Genomic DNA, 21,826 nt, shown 5'->3' on the forward strand with positions numbered 1-21,826 from the left:
GCTATGATTTATAAGCAGATCTTTTGGAAGGGTTGTTTACTTATTGAAATATTTCTATAATTCTCATAGAAGCAGAGTTCTTAAAAATGAAAAATAAAATAAAAAAAGAATCAGTAAACAATAGAAAGGCAAACGAGCAAATTAGGTAGATACTTGAACATATGCATGAAGTATACCTATATAGAACCTCCATATGCAGAAACACTATTGTTGAAATAAACAGATTATCAATTTCGATTCACAAAATCCGGAACAAGAAAATCTAAGAATTAAAGTGCCATAATCACTGTTCAATTGGAGCGGGCAAAACGTATAAATTACTTCACATAAGACGTAGAATTATTTGAAAATTCACTTTCAAACTGTGGCACGAGTATGTATAGAATAAATAGACAATATCCTTATAAAAGGGGAGACCCTCCTTCTATCTCGTACACACAAAACAAAAGCTGAATTTCACGCAACTATAATAAGTACTTATGCTCGTGGCAATGAAAACCTCAAAATATACCGCACATTAGGCACTTATATAATTATAATAAATATAACTGTTCTCGCATTAAATAGAGAAATAATCACGATACAAACGTAAACGAATTAAGGCATCGTCGTTTAATTTATTGATTAATTTTTCAACGTAATCAAATCGCTCGAGAAGAGCTTACGTAGAAAGCAATCTGCTTAGCAAAAAAGAGCACATACAGAGAAAATAGATACGAGTAAATTCGTCTCGAGTAGGTAGAGTTTATCAACGGTAGAATAAGGGATATACCAGAGTACGGTGTAGGTAGGTATATATGTAATAAGCGAAACGATGATTTAATATGAAATACAATATTCCAGCATGTTTTGAATGAACTGTGTATTTAAATTTCAATCTAATACATATTCATCGCAATATATGTACTACTCGTATACCAAGCCAGATACCTGTCTATATCTATTCTTCGTAATGCTTTAGCTTTTCCAGATGTTAGGATATTTAATAATCTATTAATACAGTTTAGAATAATCCTCGTTAAAGCCAACTTGAAATTTTACTTATAACAATTTATTGAAATACCACGATTATTAGTTTTATGGCACAATAGAGGAATTTATCGAGGGGAAAAAAATGGTTATTTTCGGTTCGCTATACTGCGCTGGAGGTATAGGTAATTTGAAAGTAAAATGAAAAATCAAACATAAAGCCCGATGCCGAATTCGAAAAGAGAGGAAAACTTACGTATTCTTGGCCCTTTTTTTTGACACGTGACGCCCTTTTTACAAATTAAAATTCAGCCAGATTTCAATATCAATATGTACCTTTTCTACATAAATTTATCTTCCCCTTTTATACGTACGTAGCTAAAACTCGTCTTACACCCTGCAACAATTACACCTTCATTTACTAATTGCTGTTACGTTATCAGTAAGCATAAGTATGCTGCAGGCATCGCAGCCACATCACATCCTGCCGGGTAAGCAAAGTACATATAAATATACTTAGATGAAGCACACACTGCACCGCAGCTATTTATCGTATATACCTAGTACGTATATTTTAGTAGTATTATACGATAACCTCTTGATCTTAAGTTAACTCGGGATGAAATTATGTTTACCTATAATCCGAAACGAAGCCAAGAGAAATTCATTAACCGCATCGTCGAATAAGTCTACAAGTGTTTCGCCGCAACATCGACCATTTTAACCGCATTATAAATATATCTTTTCATAACCTTCACTCGAACCGGAACCGTAATAAAGGATCAAGATGGCTTATTAAATTCGATAGTACAGTTCAAATATTTTACTTTCGACCTTACTACTCCTCCTCCTTCGGCTCGCTATATCCCACCGATCGACTATTAAAATTGACATAAGGGTAAAACACTATATCGTCTTTTGCCTTGAAAATCTTTCAGTCGGGTATCTGATATCGGAAGTATTTGTTTACTTCGACGATTCCTTTTCGATAAAATCACGCTGTAAGATTTCGATATATATAGTAAGCTATAGGTACTTAATTACTTACCAGCTATTAGCTGAAGAACTCCGGCTGCTTTGGCGGTTGAATTTTGTATTATGTGTGAAAAACAGCACGCTGATGTGGCTGTGATCGCTACCAATAAGGTTAACGCACAACCGAGTCCTACGAGGATGGTAGTACATTGCCACCAAATGCTGGGAATGTCGCTGAATCTGCAAAACAAAAAAAAATGTAGGTAAATTAAATTTTTCGTCTTTACAAACATCCTTACATATGAAATGGAGAGAGAGACGAGGGTCGATATCTTTCCAAAGGTTGAGAGAGGAATGCTTATAATTCTATTGCATTTTCAATTTATTGTAAATGCGAAGAATTAATAGTTCATATCTTAAGGCTGTTTCCTCGCCTGAAAAATAAACCGAGGTTCCGCGATTTTATTCAATTTCTGTTTGCCTGTTTCGGTAATGTAAAGGTCAAAACACTTCGTTTGTTTACTCTCTTCTTTTTATTCAATTCGAAAAAAAAAGAGCATAACGATTAAGTACTTCATTTGCCCACTTCACTGCCTTACAAAATACGAACTGCATTCGTGCATGTTAATAAAATTGCCTAATCAGTTTGCCGTAAATACGAAAACTTATTTTGGTACCTATTTGGTATTTTCAAATCTACTTCTGCTCATTTTTTTTTACAAGTTTCCTTCGATGGTCTGCTATTACATACATACGTACAACAGGGTTGGAGACGATTCGAATCGAGATTGATTATTCGAGTCAGGATTCAAACCACAAATACCCCGATTTGATTATTGATTTCCTCACATCTTACTTTTTGTAAAAGATTGAAAAAACTGGAAGCATTTTGGAGAAAGAATTGAACGAAAATTCTAAAAACATTTACTTACTCTACTAAAATTTAAACAAACGTTTGCAAAAGCGAGAAATCATCGATAAAACTCGTGAAAAGAACAATGAAAACGATAATGCTTGTAACGAATTATACGATTCATTCTACTTACAAGAGTAGGTACATACAAAATCACAGGTACTTTTGCATAATACATATATTACACGAATACCATAATTGTAAAATATTCTCGGCTCTTGCGAGAAATTGCAGACACAGCTTATCATTCATCTCAATTCTAGTAATTTTTTGCACTCACTCGGATCAGTATTAAAAACTCGACATGGTATACTTATTACTTATCCGTGCAATTCGTCTCCAGCGAAGCATTGAGTTATTGCCCCAACTTGGAAGCTCACAGCGCACGCCGAAACGACAAAAAAATTGCACACATGCATTACGTATGCGATAACAGAGAAGAGAAGCACACACTCATCGAATAAGGATATAAGCATAGAAAATATGTATGTATTTATATTGAATTTTGTCGTCCATTGTGTGTACAATATGGTAAAAATATCGTCAACGAAGGAACATCGATTCCATTTATTCCTGTATGATTGACCATGTATCACTAGAATTTATTAAAAAAAAAAAGAAGAGCAAAACAATTTTCAATAAAAAAATGTCTACAGTATATGAGAACATTTTCGAACATATATTGCAAAAGAAAACGATCAAAGTATGAAAAAATATCACTATAAGTTGGTTGTTGGGGTATTTGCGAAAATAGCAAACTGATAATAAATTCTTCTATACGTATTCGCGAGCAATACGAAAATATTTCCTAAAATATATTCATTTTTCTTCGTATCAAAATGCACACATATGTGAAATATATTTCCACGTCATCAGTGACATTTCGTGTATCATTTCATTTACACTGCCATGTCAGGGTTTTTTTTTCTTTCTCGAAGGTGTTTTCTTTTTCGATTTTTTTCCACGTCGCGTTTCCAAATCAATTCCCGAGACAACACAGTCGAAAATTTGTTCGGTGGGTAGACGTTAATTGAAATGGAGAAAATTTTACACCGAAGAAAGAAATTTCAGAGTCGATAGACTCCAGGGTATTGGATATGGATAGAATTTGAGTCGTGATTTTCTTACCGGTAGGTAGGTAAGCGAGCTGGATAGGTAGATACATGAATAAAGTAAACTCAAATGCCTAATGTTACTAAAATCTAAAGAACAAATGAAAAAAAAATCGAATAAAATTGCATAAAACGAAAAAAAAAAAAAAAACGATACAATCGGACCTTAAAGTCAGGTCCAATCATTTTTTCCTGAATCTAGATTATTTCAAGTTATGTACCCAACAGCTGGCTCTTTGGTAAAATACTGGTAAACAAATTTTTTTTTAAATTTCCCATTCAAAAAAAAATTATCAATTTGGGATTATTTATTGGAAAAACTAGATAAATAAGTAACTTCGGTTTTAGGGCTATTCTAGAGACGGAGCACTCAAATATTTTGAGGTGCTCTAGAGGCTAAACAAAGCATTTTACGACAAAAGCTGTAAAAACCAAAGTTGTAGAGAATTAAATTTACATATTTTTTTAATAGGTAAGTAAGTACACGTAGGGACGTACCTATGTAAAAAAAATTTCGGCCCGACACTTGAAAAAATATCTACCTATATTAAACATCTTATGCTTCAAATTTGAATCTGAATTTTTTTGAATTCATTTTTATAAATTTTGGAATTTTTATGCTACAAAAGTCGATGAACAAAGCGAATAAAAATAATCTGAAGAAGTAAACCAGACATGGAAAACTGAAAACTTAAACCTAAACCGAAAACCAAAATAGCTGACTGATTTTGAATGAAAATAGAAACCTAAACTTGAACCAAAACTTCTTTTAGGAAAACCTTCAACTGAAACCTGCAATATACATATACAAGAATAAAACTTGGGTCGTCTTTAAATAAAAGTTTATTCATTCACTCACTCATTCTATGAAGGTTTTTTCTCCATGAAAATTTACATTGAATATTATTGAATTTTGTCGCAAATACGGATCTAAAAAAAGTCCTGAGTAAAGGCATTAAAATCACTAAAAATATACAAAAATTGATGAAATTTCAGTAAAATTTGACAACGATGTATAAAAAAGAGTTAAGTGTTAGAGTAATGTAAAAACACTCAAAAGAGGGTTAAAATTAGGTAAAAACGCTCAAAAAAGCATTAAAATCACAAAACATTACCGAAGAAATGGTGTTTCAGGAAAAGGGCCTTCCCCTATAAGATGGGTGAAACGGCCTTTGATCCATAATGGATCGAAAGTGGTCCAGAAAGTCACCCTTGATGTAAAAACTCTCCATAACAATTTTTGACCTCCCACCCCTTCCCCTTTTGGAGAAACTGCCCCCTAAACATCAAAAATTCAAAGATTTTTATCTCGGAGGGGGGTTGATGAAAAATTTAGAAATTTTCACAGATTGTGTACATCATGTAGGGGTACACACAGTAATTTTTTGAAAATTTTCTCCCACCATTTTCCTAGGTTTTCAGGGGGTTGAAAACTTCGAAGGGGGGGCAGAAAAAATTTTTGGGGGGATACATGGCTGAATTTTTTTTCAAAACTTGCTCATACTCTAAGGTATAACATATAATTTTCCCAAGGTCCCAAAGGGGGGTGGAACATGGTCAAAAAAAACAAAGTTTGAAAAAAAACACGTATCTCCCGTACTACCGCGCGTTTTGTCAACACTGTTCCACGGCGCCACCGTGAGAAAACTTCATCTATCGCACGCTCTAAATCTTTGATTTTTTTTTAGAACCCTACTGAAATACCATAAGTGCATTCAACATTTTTTTTGATGAATATTCTCTAGGGTGGCGTGGTGAACAACAGAGGTACATATACCTACAAGAATTTTCAACCCCCCTCCCTTCATATTTACCCCTCAAAATTGCGTTTTTCAACTAATTTTTTGCTATTTACTAGCAATGAAAATTCGATACCATTGAGAAGGAATAAGGCGTCAGATTTTCTGCTACACTAATCTAACCCTTCCAGAGCCTCCAGCCTCCACCCTCAATTTTAATTATATATTTTTGAAATACGTAAAGTTACTTTGATGATATTGGCGTCGTTTGCAAGTGATCTAAACGCAAATACAGACTTCAGATTTTAGCCCCTTCGGAGAAGGTGGGTGTAACCAAAACAAAATCAGACGTCTGTATTTGCGTTTAGGTTTCGTGGAAACGACATTAAAGAATATTATGAAAGTAGCAGCATTTCAAAAATATGTAGTAGAATTTGTGGAGGAGGCTGAAGCTATGGAAGGGCCGGGTAAGTGTGAAACAAAATCAGATGCAATATTTGTGCTCGAGAGGTTCAAACCATATGAAAACGACGCCAATATCGTCAAAATAACTTTATTTCACAAATAAATTGGGAGAGGGGCTGAAGGCTCCGGAGGGGTTAGGTTAGTGTAGCAGAAAATCTGACGCCTTATTCGTTCTCAGCGGTATCGAATCATGCGGTAACGACATCCCATTCATTAATATTTAATTCTCCCAAAATTCTCATTTTGTCACCGCTACGACACCTTTTTTCAATTTTTTCCCACGACGCATCAAAACAAAAATTTCCAAAAAAATATAACCCTATGATACTTAGGGTTCAAAAATACATCCAAAAATTGTACCTCGCAATTTTCATTGCTAAAAAAGTAGATATTGTAACCTTGGAAAAACATAAAGAAGTGATGAAAATTCAGTGAATGGCCAAAGATGGATGAAAAAGTGTTGAAAACGTGCTAAAATGATGTGAAAACTCAGTGTTGAATATGGTGAGAAAAATGAAAAATATTCAGGTAATGAATTTCGACTTCCATACACTCGCTGAACTTCAAAAACAAAATTTTATGTGGAATATTTCACCGAAAGATAAGAAAAAGGGTGTGATTTAATACCACGACAAAAAAGGGCGTCAGCACGACAAGCATAGGCACTTTCACGCCAGAAAAATCATTACCACGACTAAATTGGAAATTCCCGACAATAAATAGCTTACCCCGACATAAAAGGTACTCCAACGACAAAATAATGTATCAAACGACGAATTAAAAAATTCACGACATTTTATTACTTTCAACTACTATATAAGGCAATGCACGACAAAATTTTTCTATCAAAAACAGGCATTTCACCGACAGAAATTAATTTTTGAAAAATATAAAAATTACATTGAAAAATATACAAAGAAACGAAGTATCTATTAGAAAAATTTCTGTTTAGTGTTTAAAGTAAAGCTTTCGTTGACTTCGTTGGGCGACCCCTCTCCTCTTTTGACCTAAGGGGATAATTTCGCAACTGCCATATAAAGGCCATGCACGACAAAGTTTTTTGTCAAAAAGATGTATTTTACCGACATAAATAAACGTTTAAAAAATATTAAAATGATACCAAAAAAACGAAGTAGGTACATAGGTATGTAGAAAATTGCTGTTTATAGAAGTAATGTTTTATGGATTTTGATGGGCGACCCCTCTTCCTCTTTTGACCTCAGGGACGAAGCGAAAGGGGGCTAAGGGGTGACAGTAAGCACCCCTCCGGTTCCTCAAAAGTAGGAAAAACTTGGGAAATTGTGAAAAATTCCAGAAAGTTTGGAAAATAAAAAATTCCAACAATATTTTAGTTTCAGTTTTCAAAAATTCAAATTTTTTACAATTATGTATTAAATTATCGTTCATTTGCCGACAAAATCACCGATCGTACCCTCAAAATTCTCATTTTTTCCCTAAACTTTCGTCCTCGCTTCGCTTAGGCCAGTTTGGTTCTCTTTTACTGAGTTACAATTTCACTCAAATTTTTTTGAAAGAAACCCTCCGTTGATTATTTGTCAAAATTTGTACAAAATTGTAACTGTAAAGTCGTTAATTTAACCATAATCGAACTGATAATGTTCTGTCGTGTATCGTGTATGAAATTATTTTGGCGTGAATACTGCTTATTTCGTTTTTAAATTGTAGTCGTTCAAAAATACTTTTTTGTCGGGCTTCATCTGGCGTGAAACCTCATCATTGTTTGTCGTTCATTCATATTTTATGAACGAAAAAATGCTTGTCGTGATGACGCCCTATTTCGTCGTGCAAAAAATATTTCCCCTAAGAAAAAGAAGTGTAATTGATTCTTAGGAAGAATTCACTTACCTATTAGAAAAATGGAGTGAAATAAGTTGCCTATCCAGTTTGCCGTAAATACAATATTTATAATAATGTATTATTCTTACGTTTCAACTGATTGTGAGTAAATTTTGAGAATTTGTAACACTCTCTACCTCCCACCTTATTTTCAATTTTTTCTTTCTCCAGTTTTTCATTTTTTTTTTTCAATTAACACCTTAGAAGTTATTCACGCAAAGACTGAAAATCATCAAATTGGGCAAGTACACTAGAAATGTATGTTTTCTAAATTGTTTTTCCAAGTCCTGATTTTTTTTTTTGAAGAATTACTGCAAAATTTAGATTATTTTAATGCAGCTCAGAATCAGTGATAGAATTTCGAAATCGTGTTTTATTTTGAGAAAGAGAAGGAGGGGATCTGACAAAGGAATGATGAGTGGTATTTCTGAAGCTAGGGCCAGAATCTCAAAAACCATTAGTACATCTCTGATTCTCTAATGAAATAATTAGTAACCATTATTTCTGACCATTCCCTCAACCAATTAATAGCTTTATTTGATAAGTAACTACCACACCTAAAACTAAAAAATTAAAGAGGAACAATGAAACGAAATCGAAATCAGTATAAATATGTAGGTAATACCTGCATGCAAAAATATTGAAAAAAAATAATAAAACGGGCCTGGAAACCTGCATGGCTGAATGACAAACGTATCACGTATGTAAATCACGACGCAGTAAATAAAATTCACCTACGGTTATATAAATTAACTTTCAGAACAGGTCAAATCTTTCTTTTTTTTCTGCAGCTTTACTGCTCCAAAATATGAACGAAACTTGAACTAAAAGCTGTACCTTTATGATAAACTATATTCTATTTTACATAATGTCTTTGCGAGTAAAAGTGAAGTTTATTTTCATTTTAACGTATATTTATGGTTAAATTTTTAAAACGTCGTCCTCGTCGTCGTCTTCGTATACCCACCTACATAGGTACCTAATATAATATATTCAAAAATAATATAAACCAACAATTCATGTGTGTAGAATTCCTAAAGAGATTTACAATTGAATAATCACTTCTTCAAATTAAGTAGGTACCTTGGTATAGGTAGAGGTACAGACATAACGAAGACACTATTAAATTGATGAATTTCGTTTCGTATTCATATATCTATACCAGCACCTTCCCAGGATACCTCTCTAGAACTACCCACACATTCTCAACACCATCATCTTCTTGATCGAGGTACGCTATATGCTACACATCACCTTTACGTATAAGTATATTTTTAATCCGATAGTGGAAAAAAAATCTGCAACATGATTCTCATTCATCGCTATACCATTAATGCGTACACCGGATTACGACATCGTATTAACTCCTAAAACCACAATCCTCCAGAAAGCAGCACCGACTCGAAGGTGAGAGTGACGAGAGGGAACCCAGAGTAGAGCGAATTTAAAGGAAATAACAGTCCGTGTATACTTGGCTCGTTTCAATACTCTCGTAGCAGAGATAATATCATCTCTTTGCTGGAAATGCGACGATGAATTCAAATCCAAAACGGTACTACGTTTAAGGATTTTCGCATTGAATTATACTTGCCATTTCAATTCTAAATATCATCCTAAAGCTATTCGCGTCAACGTAAATAATAAACCGCAAACTTTAACCGATTCTCAAGAGCAAAACGTGTAAATGAGTCGAGCTATATGTCAAAAACAATTTCACACAGTTTCACCTTTCTTCTTACAAATTTTAAAACGATACCTACTTTTTAAAATTACCTTCGAGTGCCTGGTTTTTATTATATTAAATTTTATTAAATTAAATATCTCCGCTGTAAAAATTTTCGAGTATCCTAAACTTCGACGAGTCGACGACGAATTGTAAAGAATTTCAGTTTAATTAAAATACTCCCCCGGTTACCTCTCACCAGCTCTGGAAAAAAATACCGGTAAAAAACTATAAAACGTGAAATCAATTTTGGTACTTGAAAATGACATGTTTTTTCCTCCCAACGTACTGGTGAAAAAAATTCGATTCTTTTTTTATCAAAAGATTCAATCAAGCAACAAGTTCAACAATATAGGTACCAACGACGAATAGGTACTTTCGTTCAACCTCTTATTACCGATTTGTTTCCGTTATTTGTATTTTTTATAAATCGACAAATCGTGTTCGATGTGTTTTTTTACAGCTTTTTCCGCAAAGCACGCGCCGGTATAACGAGTAGGTAAAAAAAATACTCCTTATAAAAGGGTTCGAAAATTATGAAAAATACTCGAGTATCGAGTGAGAGATAGTTACCTTTGGCGAAGGCAGGTACTTGAAAAAGTGTCGATTCTTTAATTAATACGTTAACGCGAGTTTTTCGCTCTTAATTAACAAGTTAAGGCGAGAAAAAAAATGAAATGTTGATACTACTAAAGCCCTCTGTTTTGGAACGTCGTCGTCGTCGTCGTCGTCGTAGGAACACGAGGTATAAATTTTTATAGTATTTCGGTATAGTACGTATTTTTTGGCCTGTGTTTTTCGCTATTTAAAAGTTTCACCAGCAAGAACAGAACATTAACCGCTTTTTATTATGGGTTAGGTGTGAGATTCTTTTTTCCATATAATACCTGCGTAAAAACAAGAAAATATTCCGTTGGCTGGGATTCATTGCGATTCCAAAAGTGTCGCTTTGGCGATGTTATTTTCATACCAAAACGAAACAGCGTTCGCATTTTTTGGCAATTTCGAGCAAACTAGCATTTCATAAAATGAGGTTGAAAATATTATACGTTTGGATAGATTCGAATTATAAGATAAGTCCAAGTCCTTCATCTTGATTCTCATCAGCTGTATAGGCTGCAATCTCTCATCATCACTCTTCATGCATTAAAAAAGATGAATTTTCAGCCTCTCGCTTACCTTAGAATATGTAAATCCACGAGCTATAGGAAGTAGGTACTAGGTAGGTACTTCTTATTTGGAGACAAAAATCATTATTCTGTTCAAACTATGTAACATTAAAGTCCAGTTTTCACTCCCAAAGTGACATTTTCTTCGCAATAGGCTTAATATTATGCAATCCGTTTCACGTTGAATTTGACATAGAGAAACTGATGAATTCATTATTTAACTAGGTACCTAAGGCACGTTTGCAAATCTCCAACGTTGTGGCAATGACGTACACTACACGAAGAAGAAAAAAAAATTATGGTCAGAATTTTGCTATTTTAAATTAAAAACATTTTTTACGGTTATGCCTGTCGTGAAATTCCTGGCACATTTTCCGCAGCATTTAATGGTTTTGTTCAACGAACTAGCATGATGCTAACCTCTTTGCTTATTATATGATGAAATTGTAACAGTGTTGCGTTGTTTTTAAAAGCTAAATTGCCATGTACCAAGGTACCTATTTAGGTGCAGTTTTACCCTAAATATGTATACTTACTTAATGACTGCGTATATACTATATGAATTACCCAGGTACGAGTTTAAGCTGTTTCGTGTTCTTTCGCTGCTTTTAAAAATAGTCAGTATTACCGAGATGAAAAGTGAATTAGGCTACAACGAATTCAATTTACCGTGTTAATTGCGAAAGTGTATACATATGGGGGTTTTTAAGTTTCAAATGACGCGTTGTATTGGTTAAATTTTGATGATAATTTTTTCAAAGGTATTTCTTTGGAGAGGAGGGAGTTGAAAATTCATTTTACTTCGAGTTTATGATTAGTGTTTTCTTCTGTTATTTTGGTGCATTGCGTAGATGTTTAGTTCTAAAATAGAAAACTGGGTCCCACGTTGGTTATTTCGAAACACATTTTTTTTTTAAATTTTTTGTTCCAGAAACGCAATTCTATAGCCCATGTTTGCACTGATATAATGTCCTGTTTTTCGTTCTATATTATTCTAATTAACAAGGGAGGGGGAGGGGGATCCCAAATGACGAAAAAAATTCTGAATTTGACAAACCTGAATCGAAGAAGCATGCAAAAAAATACTACCAATCAGAATTTCAGATGCTAAAATACATTTTTCCATTTTTGGTGAATTTTTAAAAATTAAGGCTCCAAAAAATGCAAATAAATCGAAATTTCATGTAATTGAGCTAGATAGCTGAAATTTTGTATGTGTCCTATCTTAGACCCGTTTTCACTTCCGGAATCGATTTGAAATGGTTTGGAATCGTTTTCAGCTGTTCTGGAGCCTCCAGCAGATTTTTTAAAGTTGAAATTTTCGCAAAATTTTACCCAATGAAGTTGGAAAGCAGGTATTTTTTTGAGCTCAAATTTCAATATGTTGAATTTTAGATTATCAACTTCACTGGTCAACTTTCAAAAATTTTCTGGAAGCATCAGAACTGCTCAAAACGATTTAAAAACTGGTCCCATTGATCCGGTAAAAGAAGGTCCAAATGAGCACCTACATTCAAAATTTAAGCTTTCTGGGTCTATTTGATAGAATTTCGTTTTTTTTTTGTTGCATTTTTGGCTCCAAAATTTTGAAAATTTCACCGAATAAGTACCTACCTACTTAACTAAAAATGCACTTTATTGAAAATTTAAAAAAAAGGATATAGTAGAGGAGAAGGTACAATTATGGACCCAGGTACAAATATGGACCCCCCTCTGTTTAGAGAATACTACTAGCGCTGCGGTCACGGTCTGTACTAAAAATTGTTCTAGTAGTGTAGTACTGACGATCTAGTTACATATTTTGGATCGATGCAAAATTCTGTGTCTGCAATCAGCATTTGATTTTTTTTTCGTGATTTTTTGTTGCCATTGGAAAATTTTACTCTGTTTTCTTTTAATAATTGATGTACTTTCAATAACGTTCAAAAAAAAATTTATTAGCGAAATAAGTAGCTCTCAGTGTATACTTTCAGAATATGCTTTCATACTTGTCATTACTTTACTCGATTTTCGTATTTTTTTCCATTTTTCATGAACTGACAAGTTTTTTTACGTTGGTATAAATATGGACCCCTAAATTTTTTCATATAATTTTTCCTAGAATGCTGAGAAAAAAGCAATCAACAAATAAGAGAAGTCCTAAAAAACCGAAATGGGACGAAGAAAGTATAGTACGGGCCATTTTAGAAGTAAAAATAGTAAAATCCAGAAAGTTCGGTTTTTTTTTATGAAAATCGATTTTTTTTAATTTCGATTTTTTTCATGTATTTGATGTTTATTGTCATGCATTCGATGTTTTTTTCATATACTTAAGTTAAAAAACGTCTTTAAATATATTTTCGCATCATTTTCTGCAATTTTTAGACATTTTTTTAGGGGGTCCATATTTGTACCCGAGTCCATATTTGTACCAATTTATGTCACTTTTGTAAAATTCAAATTTCTCCGTGAGTTTTCAACCAAAAAAAAATTTTTTTTACACAATATACTAGAGTCTTTGGCCTTTCGAATGGTATATTCGAAAAACAAATTTGATAATTTTTTCTACCCTTTAAAGCCAAAAAGCTAGAGGGGGTCCATATTTGTACCTTCTCCTCTAATCATGTTCTCGAATAAGTTTTAAAGCTTTGAAAAATAAAAAAATGATTCAAGGTGCCAAAACTGTATAAAATATTGACAAAATATCACTGCAAATGATCCTAACATTTTGTAAAGTTTTGTAAAAATGAAGAAAAAAGCTGAATAAACTTACCTACTTAGGTACTTGAAAACTATCAGAAAATCGTTAAACTTAGCATAACCAAGAAAAAAAATTCATGTTAAAATATCGCTTTTCCACAAAATCTTGACAAAAATGTGTTCTTTCAGTTATCAAAAAATCAGCAAAATTGATGCAATGCTTCAAATTTAACATGGAAAAAGTTTTTAAAAAATTGGTTGAAAACAAAAATAATCGGTGAAATTTAGAAAAAAGTCGTCAAAAATTGAAAATAGTAAAACCTACCTACATAAAAATAGGCATTTTCTGTATCTCCTTCCTGGGGGGGGGGTGGGGGTACCACTGGTTTCAATCAGTGTCTGTCACTACCACTGGTTTTAAGCAGTGATGGTCACAAAAACTGAGTTTTAACAGTGTCTGTCATTACCACTGGTTCTTAACAGTGTCTGTCACTACCACTGGTTTGAAACTGTGTCTGTCACTACCACTGGTTTTAATCAGTGTCTGTCACTACCACTGGTTTTAAGCAGTGTTCGTCACAAACACTGATTTTAAACAGTGTCTGTCACTACCACTGGTTTTAAACAGTGTCTGTCACTACCACCGGTTTTTAACAGTGTCTGTCACTAGTGGTCAATTGAACAGAATCCTTCTCTATTTTAAAAACAGTGTCTGTCACAATCATTGGTTTCAAATAGTGTCTGTCACTACCACTGGGTTTCAACAGTATCTGTCACTACCACTGGTTTTGTAACAATGCCTGTCACTTCGTTCGAATTTTAAAAAATTTCTCTCACACAGAAAATTCTTGAATCAATCTTCTATTAAAAAAATGTACCTAACTTCAAATTATCACAAATAAGACATTTTTTTTCAATTTCTTTTTTTTAAAATGATATTTTAATCATTTTTACTCAATTTTTAGTAGTCAATTGAACAGAATCCTTCTCTATTCTAAAAACAGTGTCCGTCACTACCACTGATTTTAAACAGTGTCTGTCACTACCACTGGTTTTGTAACAATGCCTGTCACTTCGTTCGAATTTTAAAAAATTTCTCTCAAACAGAAAATTCTTGAATCAATCTTCTATTAAAAAAATGTAACTTCAAATTATCACAAATAAGACATTTGTTTTCAATTTCTTTTTTTTAAAAATGATATTTTAATCATTTTTACTCAATTTTTAGTAGTCAATTGAACAGAATCCTTCTCTATTCTAAAAACAGTGTCTGTCACTACCACTGATTTTAAACAGTGTCTGTCACTACCACTGGTTTCAAGCAGTGTTCGTCACAAACACTGGTTTTAAACAGTGTCTGTCACTACCACTGGTTTTAAGCAGTGTTCGTCACAAACACTGATTTCAAACAGTGTCTGCCACTACCACTGGTTTTAAACAGTGTCTGTCACTACCTCTGGTTTTAAACAGTGTCTGTCACTACCACTGGTTTTAAACAGTGTCTGTCACTACCACCGGGTTTTAACAGTGTCTGTCACTAGTGGTCAATTGAACAGAATCCTTCTCTATTTTAAAAACAGTGTTTGTCACTACCAGTGGTTTTAAACAGTGTCTGTCACTACCACCAGTTTTTAACAGTGTCTGTCACTAGTGGTCAATTGAACAGCATCCTTCTCTATTTCAAAAACAGTGTTTGTCACTACCACTGGTTCTTAACAGTGTCTGTCACTACCAACAGGTTTTAACAGTGTCTGTCACTAGTGCTCAATTGAACAGAATCCTTCTCTATTTTAAAAACAGTGTCTGTCACAATCATTGGTTTCAAACAGTGTCTGTCACTACCACTGGGTTTCAACAGTGTCTGTCACTACCACTGGTTTTGTAACAATGCGTGTCACTTCGTTCGAATTTTAAAAAATTTCTCTCAAACAGAAAATTCTTGAATCAATCTTCTATTAAAAAAATGTAACTTCAAATTGTCACAAATAAGACATTTGTTTTCAATTTCTTTTTTTTAAAAATGATATTTTAATCATTTTTACTCAATTTTTAGTAGTCAATTGAACAGAATCCTTCTCTATTCTAAAAACAGTGTCTGTCACTACCACTGGTTTTAAATAGTGTCTGTCACTACCACTGGGTTTTAACAGTGTCTGTCACTAGTGGTCAATTGAACAGAATCCTTCTCTATTTTAAAAACAGTGTTTGTCACTACCAGTGGTTTTAAACAGTGTCTGTCACTACCACTGATTTTAAACAGTGTCTGTCACTACCACTGGTTTTAATCAGTGTTTGTCACTATACCACTGGTTTTAAGCAGTGTTCGTCACAAACACTGATTTCAAACAGTGTCTGTCACTACCAGTGGGTTTCAACAGTGTCTGTCACTACCACTGGTTTTGTAACAATGCCTGTCACTTCGTTCAAATTTTAAAAAATTTCTCTCACACAGAAAATTCTTGAATCAATCTTCTATTAAAAAAATGTAACTTCAAATTATCACAAATAAGACATTTTTTTTCAATTTCTTTTTTTTAAAATGATATTTTAATCATTTTTACTCAATTTTTAGTAGTCAATTGAACAGAATCCTTCTCTATTCTAAAAACAGTGTCTGTCACTACCACTGATTTTAAACAGTGTCTGTCACTACCACTGGTTTTAAACAGAGTCTGTCATCGCCGATTTTAAACAGAGTCTGTCATCGCCGATTTTAAACAGTGTTTGTTACCACTGGTTTTTAAACAGTGTCTGTCACTACCACTGGTTTTAAACAGTGTCTGTCACTACCACCGGGTTTTAACAGTGTCTGTCACTAGTGGTCAATTGAACAGAATCCTTCTCTATTTTAAAAACAGTGTTTGTCACTACCAGTGGTTTTAAACAGTGTCTGTCACTACCACTGATTTTAAACAGTGTCTGTCACTACCACTGGTTTCAAACAGAGTCTGTCATCGCCGATTTTAAACAGTGTTTGTTACCACCGGTTTCAAACAGTGTCTGTCACTACCACTGGTTTTGAGGGGAAAATGATGAGAATGTGATCCCGTCCATATGAATCTGATTCGATCAAAACATTGATCTGAATGTGCGCTGGGAAATGTCCGAAACTGATCAGACCTGGGTGACTAGATCCAATCAGGTCTCCTCTTTTTGATCTGATCACGTCTGAACAGATCTAATCCGATCAAGACTTTGAACTGATATGTTCAAGTCTATCTGGATCCAAGGAATATCCGGATCTGATCTGATCAGATCCCAATAATTTTCTACTGGGTAGCCAAATATTATTTTGAACTATCAAATAGTATAATTTTGTTAATGAATTACCTACTTACCTAATCTTGGATTTTTTAATTTTTGCATGAGTCACAAGGCAATGAAAATTTAATTTAATTTAATTTTTGGAGAAGCAGATTTTTGAACTTTTCTTTGAGAGTGTAACGTATTCAAGTGCCTTCCTCCCCCCAAAAATAATGGTGTGTTTCAACAAATCAAGAGATTAAATTTTAAAAATGAATATTTACAGGTATGCATTTGAACTTATCGAGCTCGAATCAGTAGGTACAAATAACATGTGACACTGAATTTTAATATTTAATTTTTCGAGTATTTTTTCCAAAAATTAAACTTGGTACCCGCGATCACGTCTTTTAAAAATTATTTATATCAATCACAAGAAAACTCGTTACCATTTTAAACAGGCGTTTCTTTGAGAAATTATGTATGATATCCAATTTTAAATCTAAATAATTGTTTACACCACTTTCAAAGTTAAATTATTTCAACAAATTGGTATTTCGATGAAAATATTCTCATTAGTTTTTTTCTAGCTGTGGAATAAATTTCTTAAATTTCAAAATTTCTTCGAATAAAACACTCGGGAAATTTTTCGCCTTAAAATATTCAATTTATCAAACTTTGTACATTGGAAAAAAACACTCAGCACGTTTCAACCTTTACCTTGGAAAAATCTAACCAGCTCTAGCTCGTTATATTATACGAAAAATTAAACGATTTCGCAGCAGGTACACAATATTTCGAGTTATGATATCGCACGCCACAAAAATCAAATAATCGTACCGCCAAAAAAAAAACATCGAACCTCGAAGAAAATTGATTTTCAGCGCTAATGCTGCGAATTTCTTGGCAATAATTTGCGAATTTATGGCTAAAATGTCAACCACGTTACCCATCTTCGGGGGTTTTGCATTCCGACCAAATAAATATACAGGATTATCTCGAGTCAAACTTCTAAAATAAATATTCACCCGAGAAGTGTAGTATAGTAAAAAAACGAAAGCAAGAAAAAGAAAGGGAAAAAAACGCTCCACTTCACCAATGCTTTGCTCTTCTTGTATTGTTGGATCATTCCACCGTAGTACATTATTTTGAAGTTAAAAAGTTTGGAAAGCTAATGAAAATTAAGCTCTTTTGATTCGTAGAAATTTTTAAGGGTTATAACTTGGAAAATGAGCAAACTTTTTCCGGTTTCCTAATATTTACATTGAATGATAGCTTTACTTTGACAAAGTATATTATAATAATAAATAATAATCCACGTATACCTTTTTCCCTTCCATTTTTATGATTTTGCACTCTGTAGTTGGTAACCCATAAAATTACTACCGCTGATGAAATAAAATATGAAAAAAAAACTTGATTATTGCACCGTGTATGTAGATATAGGTAAATACCTACCTATCTAGTCTACCAAACTCGCGTACCTACACATTAGGTGAAATTTTTAATTGAATTTAAAACTCGTTAACGTGTGTATATTTTTCACCGAGTTTATAATCAACGCTGGCGAATATTTCATTCATTTTAATTTATCAACAGACTGAAAAAAAAAGAGCTTGATTTATTTCATAAAAATAGGTACATCAAAACGTTGAAAAAAAAACCCGCCGTTATAATGTATTTTTTTTAGTACAATTCGCCAACATGTTTTCTCGAAAGCATCACACATAACTATACGACCGACGACGAACGTTAGCTATTTCCCTTTGTACGAGTATCAAGTTGTAAAGTTTTTCACCACACTGCAGTTCTCTCTCGTCATCGTTCCAAGTTATGTATACTTTACAGAGACAGGAGACAGACAATCGTACGTGCTTTATGAAGCGTGTCGTTTAAAAAGAAAAACAAAAAAATTACGCTTTTAAAAAGTATAATTACTCGCGAGAGATGCGCTCACTTCTTTTTCGCCGAAAAGAGCTCGCCGGACGGGAGGGGTGTTGCTTGAAATCGTATTATTTCATTATCTAAAAAGCTTTGGTAGGCTTTTTGCGCTAGTAAATTTGTCCCGCTTCAATTAATACTGTACTTAGTCTACAAAGCATAAAATTTTTTTCACTCCGACGTAATAAATTTCATTCGGTAAAAGTGTTTCAATTAAAGACGCGTCGAAAAAAAAAGCAGGGAAAGATTACTTTTCGCATTTGCGTCGAAAATAGTCCAGCCATTAAATTAGAAAATCCGTGAATGTCTATCAAGGGAATTTATGGGGTAGAAAATTACTCCGCTAGAAAATCAAACACTCCGATCTTTATTTCGAATAATCTGCGAAAGAGAATCGAATATAACGTCTCCAGGTTAATGAATTCTATGTTCCGTTCTATTGAGTTCGTTCTCGCCAAGGTATTGGGTAATGTGATTTGAAAACGTCTTGATTTAACCCGCCATCATGCACAGTGCGTCGTATACGAGTAGGTACCTCTACGCGACAGACTTAGGCACCAGCCAATATCCAGGCTTGGTTCAGAAATCCTTTTAAAGTTTCGATTCTTTGTAATGAGAATGATAATTCTTTACAGTAGACGTATATTTTGGGATGAGATTTGTCACTTTTCGTCCTTAAAAGCTTCTTTGAAACGAATCATGATACACTACCATGTTCTGTAGCACTATCTACGACTTTGAGTACCTAGCTCTAATAATTAGGATTATCTTCATTTACAACTTGACATTGAAAAAGCGATTACAGAAGGTAATAGTCGTATATACCCAGGGGGAAGGAAGAGAAATTCTCCTGCTGATTTTATAAATTATACTTTCGTTCTCTTCCCATGTCTCTGGAAACCCTCCTTTCCAACGTTTTTTGAACACCATCAACCAGTCTTTCTCTTTCACGTATTTACTAATTTTTAATCAATAAATTCAAGATCATACACTCCTCTAATAATTTCAGATGCTCAAACGAAAAATTATAAGTCCCACGGGATTTTGAATGCTCAAAAATTCATAGATTTAGGTGCACTTTTTTTGTTCTTGTTAAAAGTTGCTTTCAAAATGTATTGGTAAGTTAGGGGTTGAAATATATTTTGATTAAAAAGTGATCGGATTCGAAATTTTGTTATGTTTTTAAAAAAATAAAAATAATAATGTTACGCCGTAACTATCCATACACAAACTAGTTTTTTTCAAAGATTTCTTTGGTTGCTTCTCTAAAATAGGTGATTCTGGGGGCCATGGGTGAGGTCAATTTAAAAAACTAAGGCTATATTCGTGCTCAGCGATATCTTAAACATGCTATTTCATGTGTCACACGAATGAAACCACTTTTTCGACTTTTACCCCTTTAGGGAGGTGCTGGGGGCCGTGGATGGAGTCCAATCAAAAATCTGACGTCATATTCGTGTTCAGCGTCACCAAAAACATACAATTCGATACATCACAAGCCCCAGATTTTTTTTGAAAGTTTTGCGCAAATTTGGGGGAGGGGTTGCTCCCCTCCATTGAAAGATCCCATCTCAGGCACATCTATGGACATTTTTTCAGAATTTTAAATGGTCGTCGTTGTCGTAGTTGCACTCCTTTACATGAGATAACGTATATTTTGTATATTAGCCGGTATCTAGCGTATCTGATCGTTTCTTTCAGGGTCTTACAGGGAGAGTTGGCTGGTGAGTTTGTTGTTAACAGCTCCGATTGTTTCCTCCCTCTCGACGATCTTCCTTGGATTTTCCCCTGTACCACTAGCATGAAAATGCCGTTTTCGCGTATTTTATGAGCTATATACAATGTACTTTAGCTGTCTGTTTTTGATATCTTCAACTATAACTTTCTGCTCTTCTCCTATTCTTGCTAATACATACATACTTCCTTGTTGGTAATGAAGTCCTTTCAATAGCACCACATCTCGAAAGCGGATACTTTCTTCTCGCATTCTGCACTCATGGTCCATGTTTCGCAGGAATACTTCAGAACAGTCCATAAGTAGCATCGCATAATTCTCTTCCTCTGATCTATACTCATCATTCGACTTCCCAGCACATTATAGCAAGGTTGTTGAAAGCAGTTTTTGCCATTCCAATCCGTGATTTAATTTCTTTATGATCTCTACCATCATTGTTTATCAGCGCTCCAAGGTATCTGAATTGGTTTACATTTTCAATTTCTTATGTTCTGATGTTGATTTTGACCTCTTTATCGTCTCCTTTTGTAAATCTCATCACCTTGGTCTTGCCTGCATTTATTTTCATTCCATATTTTAATCCTGCGCTGTTAATTCGGTCGATCATCTTCTGCATCTGCGCTTCTGTCCCAGCAAGGATCACTTTGTCATCTGCATAGCTTATTTTGTTTATTCTCTTGCCGTTGATCTTGAATCCCATACGTTAGATTCGCACTTCCCTCATTATTTCTTCTGCATACACGTTGAACAACCTGGGTGAGAGGGGGCATCCTTGCCTCACACCTCTCTTCATTTCACATCCGTTCTCCGAGTACTCAGTTCCAATCTTGATGTTAGCGCTTTGCTCCCAGTACAGGTTCTTGATTATTTTCAGGTCTTTGTCATCAACATTGTATTTTTTCAGGATCTCCAACATCTTCTCATGGTTGACACAATCAAATGCTTTCTCATGATTGACAAAACAACCAATGATTTCCCTATTTGCATTCAGTGCTCTTTGAATGATCACTTTCAGCAGGGAAATTGCATCTCTCGTCCCTTTTTTTGCTACAAAGCCATATTGCGTTTCACTTAGATTTTCATCTATCTTCTTTTCAATTCTGGCATTGATGGAGAGTAGTAGCTTCGGTGCATGGTTCATCAGTGCGATGGTTCTATATTCAGAGCATTTTTGCGAGTTGTTCTTTTTTGGTATTGGTACGAAATTTACTGCTTTGAAGTCCTTAGGCAGCATACCTACATCATATGCCAGTAATTAGCCAAAAAATTTCCAAAAGCTACCAGTATTTTACAAAAAATCACAAGT

General features: G+C 34.0%; 1 protein-coding gene across 2 annotated transcripts in view; it reads right to left on the minus strand.

Moving 5' to 3' along the window:
- LOC135844693 (LHFPL tetraspan subfamily member 6 protein-like) overlaps positions 1–21,826 on the minus strand; it is a 366,811-nt gene that overhangs the window by 64,294 nt on the left and 280,691 nt on the right. For both annotated transcript variants that reach the window (XM_065363007.1, XM_065363008.1), the window contains exon 4: positions 2,018–2,184. In XM_065363007.1, the coding sequence (XP_065219079.1) occupies positions 2,018–2,184 (167 nt within the window). The remainder of the gene's footprint in view (positions 1–2,017; positions 2,185–21,826) is intronic.

This window comes from Planococcus citri, chromosome 4, assembly GCF_950023065.1.
Source record: "Planococcus citri chromosome 4, ihPlaCitr1.1, whole genome shotgun sequence".
Taxonomy (NCBI): Eukaryota; Metazoa; Arthropoda; class Insecta; order Hemiptera; family Pseudococcidae; genus Planococcus; species Planococcus citri.